This window comes from Pteropus medius, unplaced genomic scaffold (assembly GCF_902729225.1).
Source record: "Pteropus medius unplaced genomic scaffold, Ma_sr-lr_union100, whole genome shotgun sequence".
Classification (NCBI taxonomy): Eukaryota; Metazoa; Chordata; class Mammalia; order Chiroptera; family Pteropodidae; genus Pteropus; species Pteropus medius.
In genome coordinates, this window is record NW_024350925.1 from 837,532 (window position 1) to 857,531 (window position 20,000).

Below are 20,000 nucleotides of genomic sequence, written 5' to 3' on the forward strand. Positions count from 1 at the left end.
CCACCGTCCCACCTTTACCTTTTTCTCTCTAGTCTTATCTGCTAAACAACGTGACGTACGAAAATCCCAGGATGGGTGCGTTGTAGCCATATCCTTTTTGCCGGACAAGGGCAAGCAACCCGAAGCCTATCCAGTTTGAACATTTTGATATTAGAACTAAAACCACCACCGGACTGTATGAGCCATAAAGCCTTTTGGCTTCACATCTCTGTTATGTGTTAACGTCTAGTCTTCATTGCCTTCCCTCCAAAAACGCGTGGGTTCGACCCAGGATAGGAACTAAACCGTCGGACAGGCCCATCGGAGGCATCTGCCCAACTCCTAAGTATAGTTAGAGACTGGGTTTGCGCGAGATTGAAAGAGAAAAATTTGGAGGTGACGTTTAATGGATTAACAGTCATCCTACAGACTGACATCCAGAGCCAAATCGTGGCCAGGCCTGGGACTGTGAGGGCAAAGTCCTTTCTCCTGACAGCATGTAGAGCTACTGTAAGGCCCTGCAGTGTATTACCAATCCCAAGGTTCCATCTGGCATCATAGTGGCCGGTCCTGGAGGAGCTGGGGTACCAGTCGGCACAGGAGCAGGGGGCATGGCGCCTCTGTTATTTATGCCCATAGCACCTAAGGCAGAGTCGTGTGATCAGTACAAGGAGCAGAGATTATCAGTGTCTTTGTTCCAAAGGAAGCAATTCGACAAGACCTCTGGACTCAGACGTTACACCCCGCCCCCCGAACACGGTGCTCCCGGAAATGTCAACCCGTTAAATCCGGACCAGGTAAAAGCAGCTACGTAGCTCGCCACAGATGAGACGAGAGGGGAACTCAGAGCCACTAACCTCCCGGGGCCTTACCTCCCATGGCCATCTGGCCCATGCGAAGTTCCTGCTCTCTCTGAAAAACAAAAATCACTGAAGACAGCCCGAGATGGCACTGCCTTCTCCCACAATCCACTGACGATCTCGCACTAGGGAAAGCAGACAGAGCGGTGACACACCCCAAGGGCACTGAGACCAAGCTGAGGAACGCCCATGACAGCGCCTCGCTAGGTGTGCAGTGAGGTCAAGATCGGAGCTACTAGGACGCAAACGAGAAGCCTCCTATCAGGAACAGGAGAGCCGAAAGGAAAGGGGACAGGCAGGTATCGTCCTCTAAGGCTCCGGCCCGGACAAGCATCGCGAGGACAACGGAGGACTGGCCCAGGCTGCCACCGGGCTGCCTCTAGCTCATCGTGCAGCCCCAGCTTTCCATCCTAAATTGCCTGTAGGGCGAGAAGAGCCCCCCTTCGAACCTTCCCTTCCCTGCCTACAGATTCTTTCTCGGAGGAGTGTCACAGAAGGGGAACGCGGACGGGAACCTGGTGTGTCCTACAGCCTCGGCGGACACTTCACAGCGCGTTTGCCTATCCTGACCGGCCCGGCGCGTCATGCGCATGGAAAGACATATACCGCATCGGGGAAGGCTCCCTTAAATCCCTCCTGCTGGCGCCGCATCATTTCTTCCTGCTGTCGCCGCATCTCCTCCTCACGGCGCCTGCGCTCCTCCTCCTGCCTGGAGTCAGCAAGGTGTTTCAGCACAGGCTCTCCGGCACCTGAGCGGCTCAGCCTAGCAGGGGGCTCGGCCGAGGCGATCGAGAGCCCACCGAAAACTCTCGCCGCTCTCCGCAAAGTCACCGTGGCGTGTGCCTGGCCCTAGAGCAACTGGCATGCGTCCGCCAGGGGCAAACGCTCTCCCTTCCCAAAGGAGCCTCGTGAGCCCGGTACGAAGGCGGCCGCTTTGTCTCGACTGCCGCCTAGATCCACGGGGCAGCCGACACGCGTCCCCTCCGAAGGGAAAGGTCTGCCAACGGACCCCCGCACGCGCGAGTGCGTGCGTGAGGCGGCGTGGGGGCGGGAGGCAGAAGGGAGACGTTCCCCTTCGGAGCTGTCAGGGAAAAGGCGTCAGCGAAAAAGAGTCACCTGAGCTCCAGCTGCTTCCGCTTCTGCACTTCCTGGTTGTGCAGCTCCTCCATCCTCCGAAGCTCCTCCTGGCGCCGCATCAGATCTACAACGACGGAGCGGTCGAGAGTATTCGTCATTGTCCTCGCACGGGCCAGGTAATCGTCCGTAATCACAGATCCGGAAAGCAAAGGGGATCTGATCTCTGAGCCCGGAGTGGCCGTCCGAGGGACCCGGCTTCCCAGAAGGAAGCCGAAGCCACCAGTGCCCTCTGCGCAGAGCCCGGTCTCTCCGCCACACCTCCAGGCTCAACAACAGACTTCGGACGCTCGACAGAGACAGAGAGAGAGGTCCGGGCCTTTCCCTTCCGATCACCACAAAGGAACCCCCAAAACGATGCAGGCTGCCCGTCCGTTTTCCGGGCCGCAGCCCGTACTCACCCTGCCGCATTAACATGACCTGGTGCTCGTGGCGCGCGGCCTCCATCTCCATCTCCAGCTTCTCGCGCGCCTCCTTGATGTTGCGGTCCACTTGGTCCTGCTGCTGCTTCTCCATCTCGATGAGCGCCTTCCAGCGCATGGCGTACTCGTACTCGAAGGAGCCGGGCTGTGCGAATCTGGGCGGCTGCTCTCGCTCCCTACGGACGACGTTCTGGGGTTACTAGGGCCGTGTCCGAGACGCGCCCCCCACCCCGACTCAGCAACGCACTCCCCCTTTCACACGTTCCCGGACAAGGTGCTTTCGGAACAGGCGAGCACCTAACGGGGGACTGCGTCGGGCCCACCTACTTGTGAAACTGCTGGTTCTTTATGACCAGCTTCTCTGGAAGTCCCTCTTCGTCATCTAACTGGTCCATGGGCTCCACAGTCACAGGCCGCGGAAATCTGGGATAAGAAAGCATCTGAGCATTACCCGCGTCAGAGCCCACCCCGGGCTGCCTCTCACATCTGCCGTGACACGGGGAGCCGGTTAGGGCTCAGGCCTGGACAAGTCGGCAAACTTCTGAAGCCGCCGTTCTACCCCGTCCCCTGTCATCGACTCCTCTCGATGGCCTGATGTGGAACCTGGGGTGGACGGGGTCAGGTCGGGCTCCGGACCTCCGAATACAGCTTTAGAAATCGGTCCAAGTACGTGGTCAATGCAGCCTACGTGTCTGGTGTCGAGGGAAGCCCAGAGCACTACGCGGGTAAACGCGAAGATGCTGCATGCACGAAGCGGCTTCTCAGTTACAGAACTTTCAAGGGACGTTTAACGTGGACTGAACGACCTATCGCAGGATCGAAAAGGTTTACTTCTCAATCCTCACGCACTTGCGAAAATTTAAGATTACACCGAATGCCCTGCCAGAAGGGTGACACAGCCATTCGCCAGTGTGGCACGACCACGGGAATGGGGCTCCTGGAGGCCACTGACTGGCAGGCTGCGGTCTGAGGCTGAGCCGCCAACGACCCCTCACTCACGTGGTCAGCAGGAAGGAGCCTTCGCTGCATCTGTCCAGAGCTTTCCGAGCAGCTGGCTTGCCTGAGAACTCCACGATGCCTTTGCCTGAGGGCCTTCCTCGATCATCCACGATGACCACAGCCCTCTCCACCTGGCCGAATACAGAAAAGGCTTCCTCCAACAGTTCGTTGGACACATACTGAGGGAGGTTCCGGACCGTAAGGGACGCACTGTGGCAGGCGAAGCGCACGCGCAGCTGCTTCCCACGGAGGGGCATGTTGTCCAGCTCCACTTTGGCAATCTCCGCTAGGGTCCGCGTTTCCTGGGAAGTGGGGGGAAGTCAGAATTCTCTCGCTTTGGCACAGTGACTGCACCGCCATCGAGAGTCCAAGACAGCACAGCTCAACACAAAACGTCTCCAGGGAAAGAACCTGGGCAAGAAGCACATGAAGAAACACGGACAGGACTGGAAGAGTGGACTCGTGTTCAGGTAACTCTTGGGTTAGCCTAACTGCTCTGATGGCCTTGCAATAAGCCGACTGGGAATCCTAGAAGCCTGTAACACTTACGCGGTCACCGGGACTGCCGGCTATTCTCCCAAGTGGCAGCAGATCATCTGGACAACGACAACCAGCCTAAAACCTACCCCTACGATACAGTAGGCAGAATATTTTCATTTCAGCTAGTTATCTAGAAGTTTAACCAGAATCACTTACACCCTCCACCCCGGAGGTCCCCCAGAGAAAACGACTCGCCTGTATAGTCCTGAGCGAGTGCTAGATCTGGAAAGAAAACTAGTTCTGACCACAGCACATTCCTCGTTTATGTAAACAGATAATGCCTAGAACGGCCTCGCCCCCACGTTTCCTAAATCGAATCAGGTTTTTACAAAACGTGCACTTAAAAACGGTTACATGATAAATGTTACGTCACGTGCATTTGAGCACAATTAAAAAAAAAAGAGACAGAAATAAAACTGTGCCGTCATGGCTTTAAACAGTCTGAAGTCAGACAGTGCAATGACATACGCCTTGACCATTACTAAATTAAAAACGTGTTTTCGTTCTCTTCTGGAAAAAAATAATCCAACATACTAAAATGTTTATGAAAGGAAAATAGGAGAAGAGTACAGATAAAACAAGTCAACTATGAGCTGATAATCACTGAAGCTGGGCAGCACATGCAGGTTCGTTGTATTATTCTGTCTACTTCTGTAGGTTTAAAATTTCCTAATTAAAGCAAAATTAAGTTCCAAAGGGCATACTTTGGCCTGAGTATCTTAGACAAATAAACCTATAATGCCCTCGAAACAAAAACCTGGAAGGAAAGACATAATAAAGTCGGCATATTTCGTCCCGTTCCACCAACTACAAGCACAAGCCTTAAAGAAACAGACCGTCTGAGAAGTATTAGCTGCCTGATGTCCCATACCCACCGTTCCCCTGCTTCCCCGCCTTCGCTCTACGAACCTACAGTCGCTTACCAATCGGATAAAGCCAAAGCCCTTATCCTTATGAATGAAGACTTCGCCCGCCTTCCCGTATTTCTCGAATAGCTTCCTCATTTCCTCCTCAGTGATGTCAGGGGGAAGATTGCCCACAAAGAGCCGGCTACGCTGGGTGAAGGTCTTCTCTCCCGGCTTCCGAAAATTCTTCAGGTCAATAGTCAAGCCTTCATCTGAGAGAAAACACACCGTCACTCACGAGATCGGGGACAGAGATTTACGGTCATTCTCAAAGACCTACAACAGCTGCTAGATTAGGAAACTTAATTGCTGCAGAGAAGTCGAACGCCACGGCCCCCCGCACTCTATCCGCTACCCACCTATCGTCACTCTGCACCTCAGAAGGGGAAGGCAGGGCCAAGGATCTGGGGGGACTTCTCAACAGCTCTACTGAGGGTCGGGAGCCGACCTGGACTGAGTCAGACACGGACAGACAAGACGGGAACTACTGGCCAAAGAGAAAATGAAGCAAGTCGAGGAACTCTACGTGAGTAAGGGATCCGCTTGTTATAAGACACGAGTGTGCCATTTTCCCACTCTCAAAGGCTTCCGTAAGGGAATGAAAAAAAAATGAGTTAGGAACGGGCAGTCTTTGTGAAATCCTCTGCAAATCAGAGGGCTGGGGGGAGGGTAGGTTCGGGCTGGGAACAGGTGTTAGGTGCTCAAAGTTTACCACTTAAAAATGGGCTGGCTTAGGCCCCGGGCTAAACGCATTAACACTGGGTAGCAGACCATTTCGCCATCACAGTCTTAAAGACTTGTTCTGAATCTTCCCTAAGACCAGCCATCTGCTGACTACCTCCAAGCAACCAAGCTCTGAGGTAAAACATGCAGACGTCTGCTTAGCGGCACACTGTGCCAACACAGCCAGGCGACCTGAACGCGACGGCCGTCCGTGCGACACACATGTCTGCTCCTTGCTTCCAGAGAATCAGCCTTTTTCTAGCCTGAGAAGTAGTAAGAGGTAAATAGGAGAAGAAGAACAGAGACCTTACTCCTTTACGCTCCCAAAAGACTCATCTAAAAACCGAGAACCCATTCCCGAGAGGGAGCCCGCGTCTACCCCATCGCCCAGCGCGCACTCACTCTGGCTGCTGGCTTGCTGCCCGTTCGCGGGTATCGGAGGCGGCGGCGGCTGCTGCTGCTGCTGCTGGTGGTGTGGCTGGTGGTGATGCTGATGATGCTTCCTGGGAGCATGGTTCTGCTTCTCCAAGTTAAAGGTCTTATTGCTCTGCATTTTTGCGCCCTGCAAAGAAAATGTGGACTGTCAAGCGCGGTGCTGAGGACGCAGTCGGCCACTTCCTGGTGACTTACATGCCGTGAATCGCCAGGCTTTGCCAGATCTGAACCACCGGGAACTTTGAACAAGTATGGCAACACGGAAAAGCAAGCGGGCGTCAGCAGCTGCGTCGCACAGAAACCCGACAAGTACCGGACGAGAACGGCTTGCACTAGACCGGCCCGAGCAATCTTTCAACTCGATCGTTTTATCACGGCTACACTGAGAAGCATGACCCCCGCATCAATCTACCCCCTAAATGTAGCCCTATCATAACATTAAAGTACATATACAAAGCACGATTATTGAGACAGGTTCTAGTTAGCCCAAGGACGAGATCGCAATAGTCTTGCTCTTCCCCGGCACCTGCGCAGTCCTAGCCCCTGCGGGTTGGACGGCGGGCAAGTCCTAGTCCGCCGCGGCCTCGATCCTGCGTAGGTTTGACACGCGGTCCTGCACTACTTAGTAAGCTACTTCTGTGCGGTTCCTTAGGCTGTTATAAAAGGGATAATAATAAGGTGGCTATGAGGATTAATTAATATGTGAAAACACCAGTTTGGTGCAGTAAACACCGTTATTAATCACAATGGACCGATAAATAGCTACCAAATACAAAACGATGACTATACAGCGGTTTTAAAATGCAAACTTTCTAACTGATCAGATGAAGTTAGGACAATCTTCCTCATCCATGGACATTCTTCAGTAAAGGAAATAAAAGGGCAAAAGTCAATTCTAAGTCCATTCCCCTAAACACAAGACTCTCCGGTCAGAATTTAGCTGAAGATGCAGAAAAGGACCTTTCCGCGAACAGAGGAAGTTACATGCCTTAGACGAAACAATTTGACGAAGGCTTGGTAAATCGGATGATTGATATCATGGGAATACTTTTATAGGTATAGAAACTTTCCTAATATGTTTTGTATCACATCCCACCCAAACTAGAAATATCAATGCGATTATGAAACACGGTATCCGAAAGTTGTGTCCTGAGACAACAGGTAACAAGAGCTATGGAGATGTTCCTATTCCTTAACTCGGGAATCCCAGTCCTAGAAATTGACCCTAAAGATATGACTTTAAAAATTAAAAATCACATCCATGACGCAGTCACTCCGATGGTCTTTATGTTAACAATAAAAATGTCTTCCATACCCAAATTTAGGGGCGTGGTTTCTAAATTATGGCCCACCTATATTGATGGAAAGTTCTACAGTATTAAAATGTACGAAGACTGTGTAAACATGAAAAATCATGCTTTAAGAAGGCAGGGATTTTTAATGCACGAACGTAGAAAAGAAACAGTAGGCAGACAAAAGTGAAAACTGTCCCCCTCGAAGGTTATTGATATTTTTGACCCTTCGTTTTTTTCACTAATTCACTCAGCAGATAAATCTCACTGCTTGCTATTTGCCAGGCACTACTATTCTAGGAGCTGCGGGTGCAACAATGAACCCGGCAGACTAGTGCCTCCAGGGGAGCTTACCTACTTCAAACAATATACATGATAATCGACGGTACTTAAAGGTTAAGTGTTACAGGGAAATGAAGGCAAAAGGGAGGGGCAGGGAAAGTAGATAAGGGAGTGGGAGGAGAGACAGGCAGCAATTTGCAAAAGTTGTGAACTGAGCCTCTCTGAAAAGGGGACATTTAAGCCCGGACTTCAATTGTCATCGATTTTATGTTTCTCATTAACAAGGCAGCTATTACAAGATACATTTTTATTATAAAGATCTTGAATTATTTTGCAATTTGCCTCGCCTATGACACAGGACCGACACTTTTCACGTCACTAAATCTTCTACTTTAATTGTTAAAGGACGCAGCACGCAGCTGTCAACCGAGCCCCTGCTACGTTGGACACTTGGGTTTCTAATTCTTCGCCGTTAGAAATGAGGCTCCCAGCTAAATCTTGGGGCACAGCCCAGAGTAAATATTCCTCCTATATTTCCAATTTTGTTTCTTTACCTTCCCAAACATACGTTATCAGGTCAAGGGCTGCGATCACAGTGCACCACTGTATATTCAGCTCATTATTTCTAGAGTGTCAACGTCATTATAATCTTTAACAGCTACACAGAGTCAGTGTGGATTACATTCATTTACTCAACGACTCACTACTACGAGCGGTTCAGGTTGTTTTCTGTGTTTTCCTATTACACTGTGGCAGTAAATATCTCCTTGCTTATAGCTTTCTGCTTATTTCCTTAGGATAAAAATGAAATAATTAAATCTATCTTTGTGACTTCGGCTACCTAGTGCAGCACTGCATTCTCAAAAAGTTTTAACAACTTTAAATGCCATGAACAGGTGTAGCGGTTGTCCAGGATATGGAACACCTTAAAAAGAAAGAAGAAAAGAAATCGTAATTTTCAAGTAAGATACATAAAAGAAAACGAAAATGAGCAAAATGTAAAGTCGCCCCCGGCAACGGTGGGGGGCGGGGTAAGGCAGGCATTAGAACCAGACCTTTTCCTGTTTAAGTCCCAGGTATTCAACATCTCCCTTATCCCCACCCCCCAAAGTGGCCCAAGGCAGAAACTGGAACCATCTCCACGGCCATTTCTTCAAACTAGCTCTTTTTACTTTCTTACCTCTGGCGAGAAGCCCAGGAACCATTTTTTTCCTGCAGCCTCCCAGGCCCCAGCCTCAATACCTCGCATCCCATTCAGGAATCTACAATTTATATTACACGTTACCATAAATCATTAGAGAGATCCACTCAAAACTGAAATATTACAAAGCCTATATCTCCATCTTAACCAATCTTCATTCCATTTCAAAAAGGCCGTTTTGCAACTTTTGAGTAGAAATGACCCCCCTCCTCCAGGATAAAGTGCTAGGATGTTCTAAACCATTGAAGATTACTTTAAAGGAGGTTTTTTGGACTTAAGAAAGCGTAGCCTGAGAGATAAGGTGATAATACAAGAGCTTTATCGAACATTATGTACCAGGCACTGTGCTAACTCTGCAACCATTTAGTACTCGCAACTATTATTCTTCTGGATAAGAAAAATGATGCCCATTCAAGGTCACACAAGTGTGACGGGGCCGAGTGGAGAATCTCAGACTCATCACTATACTACGAGCTCTGTAATCAAAGTCAGCTCAATCTCAGTTTCAGAGTCCAGCCAACTTATTAGCCATGTCACCTAACCCCCGAGCCTCAGTTTCCTCACCTGTAAGATGGGGACGACGGTTTCTAACTCACAGGGTTATTTTAAGAACTAAATGAGATCATGTATATATGAGACACTTGTTCCTGCTGGCAGCCACTCCCCTTACCTCTACACAAGTTAGGTGCTCCTGTTAGACAAATGTCAGTCTTCCTCCACTCCTTTCGATTCTAGCAAAAATCATCTTTTTATAACTACATCTATTTTTTAAATAAACGTGTCCGTCACGCTAATCTTCATAATCCCTCCCTTCAGGTGCTTCTTTCCCAAGCGGGCATTCAATGCTGAAGACTAAGTAGTCTTCTATAAGTCACCTAAAACAGTACTGTCGCTATCTCCTGATGATGATGATGACCACCCGTATCATCTGGAAAAATGTGCCAAAACCTAAGTGATAAAGTCACTGCCCCCTAACCACGGGGCCTCCAAGAGAACAAAGCACAAAGAGCAGCAGCAGCAAGAATTTCTGTCCTAAAGAACAGTCTAGCTGAAGGGCTGGCTTGATAAGAAACAGGTACTGCTGGCTCACAAAGGCGGACCACCGGGCACCAGAGTCACACAAACATTTAGGTAGGGGACCCCCGTGCTACATCACACGTATCTGCAACCTAAATAAACATCTTCTTAATTTTAGGGACAACGATCAACTTTTTAAGGTGGAAACTGTGGGGAAATCTGATAAAAATCTACTCAGGCCGCGGCATAGGAAGCAGCCTGAGGCTGTGGAGGGCGCGTAGCCACCCGGCCTGGTCCTTTCCTGTTTTCTAAGTTTCCTAGGACCTTTCATCTAACGACAAGGAAGTTGGACAAAGACAGGATAAATCTAGGCAGATTTATCAAAGAAAAACACACAGCATAGTAAAATTTAAAATTCCCGTTTCAAAACGAACCGCTTCTTAGTATAAGTGCCATGCGACATATCCTAAAAAGAAAAAAAAAGCAATCGCTGTCCATGTGAAATTCGGAACAGGGCGTCTGGCATTGTCTGGCTGCCCCCTCCACCTACCTCGACCTAGATGGAAGATAGCAAAGTGCCTCCCCGTCGTCTCTACCCTCGACTTCTCCGTTAAGAACACAAAGAAAGGTGTCGCCTTACGACAATCGTTTCTGCAAAGCGGAGAATACTCGATAGGACATCCACACAACGAAGTTTGATTTTTAAGAGTGATGCTGCGCGTGGGTCGGGCAGCTAGGCGGCCGGACCGAGAAGAGGACTCACAGGAACCCGACGAGGGAAGCGGCGGGGTCCCGCCGAGCAGATGAACTTCCCGGCTAAGAGTTTTGACAAAGGAACGTCGCTCGGGGGGGCCCAGCCCGCATTCAGAGCCCGGGGCCTCGCGGGGACGAGAGGGGCGCCCGACAATGCGGCTCGGGGCGGCGGGACCCCACGGCCCGGGGCGCGCGGCCGGGCGCTCACTGTCAAGGCCGAGAGCCGGGGCCGGGTGGCACGAAGAAACGCGGCGGGAGAGCAAGGGGCGCCAGGGTCCGGCGGGAGGCGAGGGCAGAGCGAAGGGCCCGCGCGGGTGGGCCGGAGAGGCCGGGGGGCGGCGGGGACAAGGCCTCAAGGGGCCTGGGGACGAAGGGCCAGCCTCCCTCCAAACACGGCCTCGCCCGGGCGAAGCTCTTCCTTCCCCGATTGTCCCGAGAGGGCCTAGTCCCCTCCCAGGCGATGACTGAGTCGTCCCCAAACTCACCCTCTACCGACTCTTCTCTCCTCGGAGTAACGGCGACGCCACACGGCCTCTACCGTCCCAAGAAAAGAGCGCGCGACCGCCGGAAACGAGACGATGGAGCTCGGCGCCTCCCCAGGGGTGCAAGCTGCCGTCCGCGATTGGGTATCTGACCTGCTCATCAGCATTGATCCCCAGAGGCGGAACCAGTTCTCCGCCATTTCCGCGATCCTATTGGCTACAGGACGCGAACGACGGAGTTCGTGTGAACGACAGATGGGGACAAAGAGCGCGGTTCTGCGCCGAAGTGCGTGCAATGCGCCACGCCGTCGTCTTTCGGACCTAAAGGGGGAGGGGGATGGAGGCTCGGAAGGAGAGACGCGAACGGACTAACGGAAAGGCTGAGAGCCCAAGTGACGGGAGGGGGAGCGGCGAGGGACAGAAGGAAGGGAGAGGAACATGGAAAGAGAGGGAGAGACGGAGACAGAGCCGGGGGTAGGGCGGGATGAGCGCGTAGGCGTGCGCCGAGGCGCCCTGCACTGCGCCTGTGCGGGGAGCGGGAGTAACAATGTCATTGTAGTCGGTGTACTAGATCTAGCCTTTTCCTCCTGAAAAAAAATGCCCCGCCATGTTTCTTTTTTCACACTTCCTCATGAGGGCTTGCACTCCGACACTCCATAGTCGATCACGTTGCTAGTTGCTTCTCCCGCTGCCGGGTCTGCTCGCCAAGCCCACCTGCAATAGTCTTCGCTACGGTGATGGTGATGGTTGTGGCTCTGTTCTGGGGTGGTGGGGAGGAGAGGAGGTTGATACTTTATTCATTCTGTGATTACACAGAATTGGAGCCAGCACCCTCATTTCCATGGTAACCAGGGAACCCAGCAGTCCAAACACTATTGTTACTACGATTTAGAGAGTTTCAACAGGTGTCATCATTGCCATGGATACATTGTAGGCCTCCAGATGGACTGATTCTGTGTTGTGTAGGGCAGCAATCAAGCAATCTCCTTCGTTTTGCCCTAATGCCTGACTCACGAGCCCTGTGCTTAATCGAGAGCTACAGGGCTCAACTGATAGGCGTCTGTAGTTAATTCCCACTCACTAATGCACACTCGGGGTTTCAGAGTGTCCCGCTGGCTCCACCTTACGTGGGGACACAGTGAACTGGACCCACACTGTCCAATAGAACCTGCTGCAGTGATACAGATAGCCCTTATCTGGTCTGTCCAATACAGTATCTACCGACTATAATGTAACCATTGTGGGTTTCGTTGTTTTTTTTTCTTCCTCCCTCCCTCCCTTCCGTCCGTCCTTCTTTTCCTTTCTGAGGCTTTGAAATATGACTAGTGCAACTGAGGAACTGGATTGTTAATTCTATTTCATTTTAATTAGCTCAAATTTAAATAGTCACACGTAGCTAGTGGATACCATGTTGGACGTATCTAGGTCAGTGGTTCCCAAACTTTTTGAAAATAAATAACACCTCTACCGTGAAAAAAGGAAATTTTACCTCTATTCTGAAAAAGACATTTTTTTTTCCTGCTCGCGGGAAAAAAATCAAACGATACTCAACACTATAAAAAGTCTCTCCCTCTAGTCCTTCCAATGGTAGCGATTATGGCCACTTTCTTGCATTTCTGTTTTCTATGTTTGTACTGTTCTGATTAAACAGAAACGTTTATGCTTTTTTATACAGGTTAAACTATACGGACTTTTCTGAGTCATCACCTACTCAATACTTTAGCTATCTTTCTATATAAATGGATAAAGATCTACGAGGATGTTTTAATATCAAGTATCTTATAGACCACCACATGATGGTTATTAAAATCTGTTGAGGGAAAAACTTACAAAAAAGTTACTATATATTCAGTAACATTTTAATGAATTTAGGCTTTGTTAATCATAACAGCTGTTTACATTGGAAAACCAAAGTAGAAAATTAAAGGAAAGAACATATACATTTGTGTATCTCCTCAAGGCAATCCCAGTGTAAGAAATGTTCATGTAAATGAATAATCGAATAAGCTCAGTGATGTCTCATCATCTCTCTTTATTAAGCCTTATGTTATAGAAATATTAGGGCTTTTTTTAAATCTCCTTTATTCATTTGTCCATTTCATCCAATAAACATTTATCGAGTATCAGGGACTATGCTAGATGCTGGAGATAGACATGAGGAAGAGTTGGTCCCCACTGTTGGGTCACTCACAGGCTAGCTTTTCCACAGTGTCACCCTAAATGCATATTTCCTCTTATTCACTCCAGGGCACTTCGGAATGGTATAACACAGTAAGTAGGAATCCACGTGTTTCCGGAGTTAAAGAGCGAACGTCACTCTAATCAATGGCTGCCGACTAGTGCTTCCATTTGTTTGACCAAGCCATATGTAGCCCTGCCTGTCTCGAAAAAACAAACGTTTGACATCCAGCAGTAGTTAATTAAAGCACACGATGGAACGATATACAGCCGTTACAATGATCTGGTATAACATCTCGTACAAGATAATTCCAATTTTGTAAAAACGTGATAAAAGGACTGGAAATACATACATCAAAAAGAGCAGTGGTTATCTCCAAGTGTAATGGGTAGGATATCAGCGATTCTTGCTTTCTTCAGCCTTTCTGTGCTTTCCAAAATGTTTACGGTTACATTTATTTATATTTCTGTAATGAGAAAAAAAACGTATAAATGAAAGGGCTCTCATGAGGACAGGGACTGAGTTTTTACATGTTATATTGTGCTCGCAGCATTTTAAGGAGCGCCTTATGGATGGTGAATAAGAAGTAGGAGAATCCAGGACTATGCGTGAATGTAACAGGAGAATAGAGTACTATGCGTTAACTATAGCATTCAAGGCTGAAAATGCAAACGTTGAATTGCCCGCCACACTCTTATCCTACCCGCTCCCCATCGGCCCATTCTATGTTACAGCCTTTCACAGTCCCATGGGCACTCTCGGCTTAGTCAAAGACAAATATAGATATATATATATTTAAAGAATATGAAGGCGCCACGGTGCAAAGTCCCAGACCGTGCATGAAGTCAGATGTATTTCTCTTGTAATAACAGTAACCGGTATCCACTTAACACCTGCGGTATCCGCTAAACACCTGCTATATGACAGACGGGTGTCCATGTCACTTAATCTTAGTAGCATCCCTATGAGGTATTAGCTCCATTATTTCCTTGCAGTCTTTTTCCATGCGCACATGTGAATTTCTCTACAAAATTTGTATCGTTTTAACTCCTGTCTACAAAATGTAACATTACATCAGGAACATTCTCTCTCTCCAACAGCCTCCCCTGACTAGCAACACACCTGGCCAGGGGGATACATTCCTTAAAATCGAGGAACATACATTGACACATTATCATTCAAAGGTCATAGGTTACATAAAAGTTCCCCTCGCACTGTTTGAGTTTTGACAAATGTAAAATATATCCACCATTATAGTATCACCGGAATAGTGGCACCATTTTGGTTAAAAGTGGTTGTTAATGAGTACATCCATTGCATGACCAAAATTGATTTAACCAATTGCCTACTATTGGACATTTAGATCGTTTGCCTATCCGTGTTTCATGGATGAGAAAAGTAAGACCCGGCGACTGGACAAGTGACTTGTCCAAAGTCAACTGGCTGAGAAGTGGGCAGAGTTGAGATTCGAGTCACTTTCATGCGATCGGATAGCACTGCCTCGGAATGAATAATACGCCCGTTAACCGCCCTTCGACTGTCTGCCCACGACTGAAACCAGGCATTCTCCAGAGCGGCCAAGGCCCCAAGCGCGTGTTGGGAAGGGCAGGCGGGTCAAAAGACCGAGGTGAGATGGAAGACATCGAAAGTGCAAAGAGGGGTACAGAGACCTAGAAATAAGCAGACGTGGGCGGGAGATGGGTACGCAGAATCTGGTTAAGAGAAAGAGAAAGCTGGGGTTCGGACAACCTCGAGGGAAATCTCCCGGTTTTCTCTCTGCGTATAAGGAGAGAGCGGAGATCCCCTCAAGGCCGTGTGGACAGTCGGGAAGGGTACGGTCTCCGGGAAAGCGGACGGGACGGGGACGGGGACAGGGACGGGGGAGGAGGACTGCAGGGCTAGGAGGGGTTGGGAGAAAGGCGCCGGACACCAAACCTCCGCCTTCCCCACTCTGTGGCGGGACTGCCTTCTGGTCTGGGCCTGCCCTGCTGTCTCAGATCCTAAAGTCTCCAGCCGGGGTACACGGGAAAGTGGGGAGCGGGGACCGTAAGGCGCTCTGAGGATAATGGGGACTGAGGACGGATCCTGGCACACGTTTTCTAAAGCCGGTGGGCCTAACGCTGGTGCCCCTTCCCGCGACCCCACTGCTCAAGCCTCAACCTCAGCCACACCCACAGGCTAAGGACCATCCAGGAGGGGGCGTAAAAGTGCGCGTGCGTGCTCGTGGCAATTTGCGATGTGAGGCAGGCAGAGACAGAGACGGGGACAAAAAGAGACCAGGAGAGAGGAGAGAGAGAGAGAGAGAGAGAGTGCTGCGCGCCAGGGAGAGGGCGGGGGAGGAAAGAGATCGACATGACGGAGAGGAAGAGGGAGGGAGGAGAGACAGAGCACAGAGACAGAGACAGACAGTGGCAGAGAGAGAAACAGAGACACAGAGACAGAGACAGACAGAGACAGAGAGACAGAGAGAAGGAGGCAGAGCTGCCGGCCTCGGGCAGGAAAACTACTGAAGAGCTAAGGCAGGGAGCTCCTGCTGGAAGAGTCGAGGACATCCCAGAACTTACCCTAAGATGTTGAGGGAGTGGGGGAGTGTCTTTGCAGGACCTGGTTTTGGGGTCATCAGGCACTTACGGCATAGGCGTTGTCACTGAGCCAGAGCCGTTTATCCCGCCCTGGGGGGCTGGAGACCGAGCTTAAGACGCCCCACAACTATGACTCTGAATGCCTGCGGGGGGCGAGGCTGCAGACAAGGGGAGGAGGGCGCGAGGCTGGGTCCCTGCCTCCCCACCTCCGCTGTCACTGCTCATCACCCCAATGAATGCCCGGGCGGGCCCCGGAGAGGTGGGTTGGGGGAGGGCGATCTGGGAGGCGCTGGCTGCATGGCGTAGGTAGGAGTGTTGAGGGGGGCGGTCGAACACGAGTGGGAAGCGAAGAGAGACACGGGTGGGGAGGGGAGGGGACCGGGAACCATTTGAATGAGAGGAGGGGATCACGGTAGAGTGGGCCCGGGAGGCAGGGCGGCACGGGTGACGCCGGGCGCGGGGGGCAGACCGAGCCAGGTGAGGGAAGCAGGTGCGTAGATCTGTTTTCTGCGGGGCAGTGTGCTTGGCCCTTAGGTGGAAAGGGGGTGCCGCCTTTCCCGGGGGCGGGCTCCGAAGCTCCGGAGCCTAGCTTTTCCTCCTCAACTAACGGGGCCCCGGGCGGGGGCTCAAGCTCCATCTCCGACGACGAGCTCCACTCCGCAATTTCCAGGCGGCCACTGGGCTGGGAGTCTCGCGCCGGGGGCCGGCGCTGTCTCGCGAGCCCCCTCCCGGAGCCAGCCAATGGGGTTGGGCACTGGAGCCGCCCGCCCGCCTGGTGCAGAGCGCTGGGCGCTGTGAGCGGCGCTGCCATTTAAAGGGGCCGCGACCCCTGTCCCGGCTGCTGGGGAGGGAGGTGGAGAAGGAGCGCGGGGCCGTCGCTGTCTGCAGTTCTAGGCTTGTAGCCGTTACACTAACCCTGCCGCAGGTAGGGGTCGGGCCTGATCAAGCCGAACCGAACCTGGTGGCGGATCTCACAGTAGCCGGGCGCGGGGGTCTAAGGAAAGATCAGGCTCCAAATGTTCTGTAAATGCCTGAGGTGGGGGGTGGCAACAGGGGAAGGAGGACTGGGAGCACAGGGAAAGGGGGACGGCGCTGAGGAAGGGCGACCCCGAGAGATAACTGGGAGGGAAGAAGGGCAGTTCATGCAGCCGGGAGGGGGTAACAGACAGGTGGGCAACGCCTGGGGAGCTAAATGAAAGCAGTCGGGGGCAGGATAGAGGACTGAGGTCGTGGGGCGGAAAGGCTCCTGGTGCCGACGGTCCAGCAGACTCTAAGGGGGCGTTCAATGAGTTGGGGGGGGCCGAAAGGTAAGGGGAGGGGAACCGGGAGTTGCAGGGTGGCGGGGCCATGAGCGGGTGGAACAACGTGGTCGCCCGGAGAGCGGGCACCGGGTCAGGCGGGGACGCCCGCAGGGGGGCGCTGGACGCGGGGAGTGGTCATTTGGGCTATAAAGCCTGTGGAAATGTCGTTCGCGGCGGGGGCTGTGCCCAAGAAATCCAAGTGGATGCTGGGGTGTGTCCCAGAGCCTGTATCAGAAGGAATTCTGGCGAAGACCACCTCTCCCGCCCCCTCTTCTGCCCTCACCTGCAGCCCATAGCCAGTCACCCTCATGGACCCCAGTGACTTCCCCAGTCCGTTTGACCCGTTGACCCTGCCAGAGAAGCCCCTGGCTGGAGACCTTCCAGTAGACATGGAATTTGGAGAGGACCTACTGGAATCCCAGACTGCCCCCACTCGAGGATGGGCTCCCCCCGGCCCTTCTCCATCCTCAGGAGCCCTGGACCTGCTCGATGCCCCTGCCGGCCTGGAAAAAGGCCCTGGCGTCCTGGACGGAGCCACTGAGTTGCTGGGGCTGGGGGGGCTGCTGTATAAAGCCCCTTCGCCCCCAGCGGTGGACCACGGTCCTGAGGGCAGCCTCGCGTGGGATGCAGATCAGACCCTAGGGCCTGGACCAGGGGGTCAGACCCCTGAGGTGGTGCCACCTGACCCGGGGGCTGGGGCCAATCCCTCCTCACCCGAGGGGCTGCTAGAGCCTTTGGCTCCAGAGTCCCCACTAAGCCTGCAGTCCCCACACGGTGAAGAGGAGGAGACTGCCTCCATGGGCGCTGGGAGACGGGGCTCCCCGGGGCAGGAGGAGGAGCATCCCCAAGGGCAGCCACAGAGCCCCAGTGGCCCCCCCAGCCCTTCGGTGGGAGAGACTCTGGGGGATGGACTCAGCAGCTCTCAGACCCAACCTGGGGGCCCTAGCCCCCCTGCACACCCTTCCAAATGGGAAAGACAGAGCCTGTTGCTCAAATGAAAGTCAAAGGCTGGGAGGGGCGGGGATAAAGAGGGTGGCTGTGTGTTTGGGACCAAGAGGAGAGAAGGAGGAGGGTGGAGCGATCAGAGGGGATGCGTGCAGAAGGAGTTGGGGGCTTGGAAGGGGGGGCTGGCTAAGAGTAAGGAAGGTAGGCTTGGGGAAGGGTAGGAATACTGGGTGAGGTTTCTCGGGGCCTGGCTGGAGAGGGCTTAGATGGGGCGAGAGGTTCCTTTCTTTCTTAGCCTAGTGGGGCTTCGGTGCCAGGGTCCTTCCTTCGGGCTTTGGGGAGGACCACGGGCTTCTTGGTTCTAAGCTCTTTCCAGCTGTTTTGTTCTAGGCGAGAGTGGGGTTTCTGGGTTTGATGAATGAGAACTAGGTTCTCGAGCCACCAACAGCATCGTGAGTTCAGGGGGCCTGCAGAGATGCAGGGGCCAGGACTGGGGCCTGCCAAGGGCGGGCTCTTGTTCCTCGCCTGTCCTGCCTAGTGGTGTGCCTCTCCCGGGCTGTGTGACTAGGGTCCCAGCGCTTAGATAGTCACCCGAGTCCAGGGGACCTACCCGTGCCTCACCGCTCCCTTCTCCCCTTGCTACCTGCCTTTGGGGGAGCGCATTGCTTTCTGTTGGTAAACTATAAATTCTCAATGAAAGCTGTGTTACCTGTCCGTCCCCAACTCCCCATGATGGGGACAGAAAGCTGGTGGGGGGGTAGGATTTTTTTCATGGAGAATGGCTGCACCCCACAGTGCAGAGCTCGAGGTAACCCTGAGAGGGGCCCCAAGAAGCCACAGGCACTCGAGTTTTCCCTTTCAGTTTTGAGTAAGTTCTTCCCCAGGAATGGAGGCGGTCGCTGGGCCAGGCAGGGGGTGTGAGGGCAGGCCCGACATGTAGGCTGCTTTCTGCTTCCTTTGCAGGAGATGGCCTGCCTGGAAAGGCGAGTGAGAAGCCGCCTGAGAGGGTGAGGGGGGAGGGGACTGGAGGAGTCCGGTTCCCCTGTAGCCCCGGGAGGGACAGACCCTTCATTTTCCCTCCCAGATGTCACTCTGCGGAGGGTGGTGTGAGCAGCTTCAGGAGGCCTCCTTGTCCGCCCTCCCGCTGAGGGCCGGGCCCAGGGTCCCTACTGCCCCCCCTCCCAGCTCTGCCCCCTCAAACCCCAAGCTGGCGTCAGCGTCCCCCTCCGTGTTTCCAAGGTGCAGAAGAGAAGCGAGCGCGTTAGGCGGGCAGAGCCTCCCAAACCTGAGGTTGTGGATTCCACCGAGAGCAGTGAGTAGGACCTGCGGCGGTGTGACGTGTGACGTGTGACGAGTGGGACCTCCCGGCTCCGCACGGAGTGTGAAGTGCCTCTCTCCGCTCTGGGTTGGCATGGGAACCAGGGGCAGTGGGGGAGACTGAAAACAAGAGCTCCCCGCTTCGAGCCCTGCCTTCCCCTCCACGGTTGATGACGGAGTCACTGAGGGAGAGTGACAGCAGTGGCTTCAGATACCACTGTGACGGCACGAATAAGGGGGGTCCCAGTAGCAGCCGAGCTGCCTGCTGGTCCGGGGGTGGCCAGGGAGCCGGCGCGGTCACCTGTCCTCACGCCGCGCCCCCTCCGCAGTTCCAGTGTCAGACGAGGACTCCGATGCCATGGTAGATGACCCCAACGATGAGGACTTCGTGCCGTTCCGGCCCCGGCGCTCTCCTCGCATGTCCCTGCGCTCCAGCGTGGCACAGAGGGCCGGGCGCTCCGCGGTGGGCACCAAGATGACATGTGCGCACTGCCGGACGCCGCTGCAGAAGGGGCAGACCGCCTACCAGCGCAAGGGCCTGCCCCAGCTCTTCTGCTCCTCGTCCTGTCTGACCACGTTCTCCAAGAAGCCTTCGGGCAAAAAGACCTGTACCTTCTGCAAGAAGTACGCGGGGGCTGGGGGGCGTCCGGGG

The 20,000-nt window shown here is 52.9% G+C and overlaps 2 protein-coding genes and 1 long non-coding RNA gene across 7 annotated transcripts in view; 1 reads left to right on the plus strand and 2 right to left on the minus strand.

Moving 5' to 3' along the window:
* Positions 1-10,440, minus strand: part of NONO (non-POU domain containing octamer binding) — a 12,132-nt gene extending 1,692 nt beyond the window's left edge. The window contains exons 1-11 of the mRNA XM_039841733.1: positions 10,340-10,440; positions 5,965-6,124; positions 4,858-5,051; positions 3,395-3,696; positions 2,723-2,818; positions 2,375-2,571; positions 1,956-2,040; positions 1,446-1,548; positions 852-891; positions 512-621; positions 5-126 (exon numbers count right to left, since the gene is read on the minus strand). Of these exons, the coding sequence (XP_039697667.1) occupies positions 5-126; positions 512-621; positions 852-891; positions 1,446-1,548; positions 1,956-2,040; positions 2,375-2,571; positions 2,723-2,818; positions 3,395-3,696; positions 4,858-5,051; positions 5,965-6,115 (1,400 nt within the window). The 5' untranslated portion in view covers positions 6,116-6,124; positions 10,340-10,440. The remainder of the gene's footprint in view (positions 1-4; positions 127-511; positions 622-851; positions 892-1,445; positions 1,549-1,955; positions 2,041-2,374; positions 2,572-2,722; positions 2,819-3,394; positions 3,697-4,857; positions 5,052-5,964; positions 6,125-10,339) is intronic.
* Positions 10,441-13,036: 2,596 nt separating this feature from the next.
* Positions 13,037-15,930, minus strand: LOC120585399 (uncharacterized). Its single transcript, XR_005648317.1, has 2 exons — positions 15,768-15,930; positions 13,037-13,669 (listed from the first exon to the last, which is right to left on the minus strand). It is a non-coding gene; the product is annotated as an uncharacterized LOC120585399 (long non-coding RNA).
* A 116-nt stretch (positions 15,931-16,046) lies between these two features.
* ZMYM3 (zinc finger MYM-type containing 3) overlaps positions 16,047-20,000 on the plus strand; it is a 15,799-nt gene continuing 11,845 nt past the window's right edge. For 2 of the 5 annotated variants that reach the window (XM_039841702.1, XM_039841705.1), the window contains exons 1-5: positions 16,277-16,710; positions 17,376-18,046; positions 18,983-19,038; positions 19,271-19,343; positions 19,678-19,972. In XM_039841702.1, coding sequence (XP_039697636.1) covers positions 17,395-18,046; positions 18,983-19,038; positions 19,271-19,343; positions 19,678-19,972 — 1,076 coding nt within the window. In that variant the 5' untranslated portion in view covers positions 16,277-16,710; positions 17,376-17,394. Of the gene's footprint in view, positions 16,092-16,276; positions 16,711-17,375; positions 18,047-18,982; positions 19,039-19,270; positions 19,344-19,677; positions 19,973-20,000 lie in introns of those variants that run through there. The other 3 variants (XM_039841704.1, XM_039841706.1, XM_039841703.1) reach the window with 2 other exon arrangements.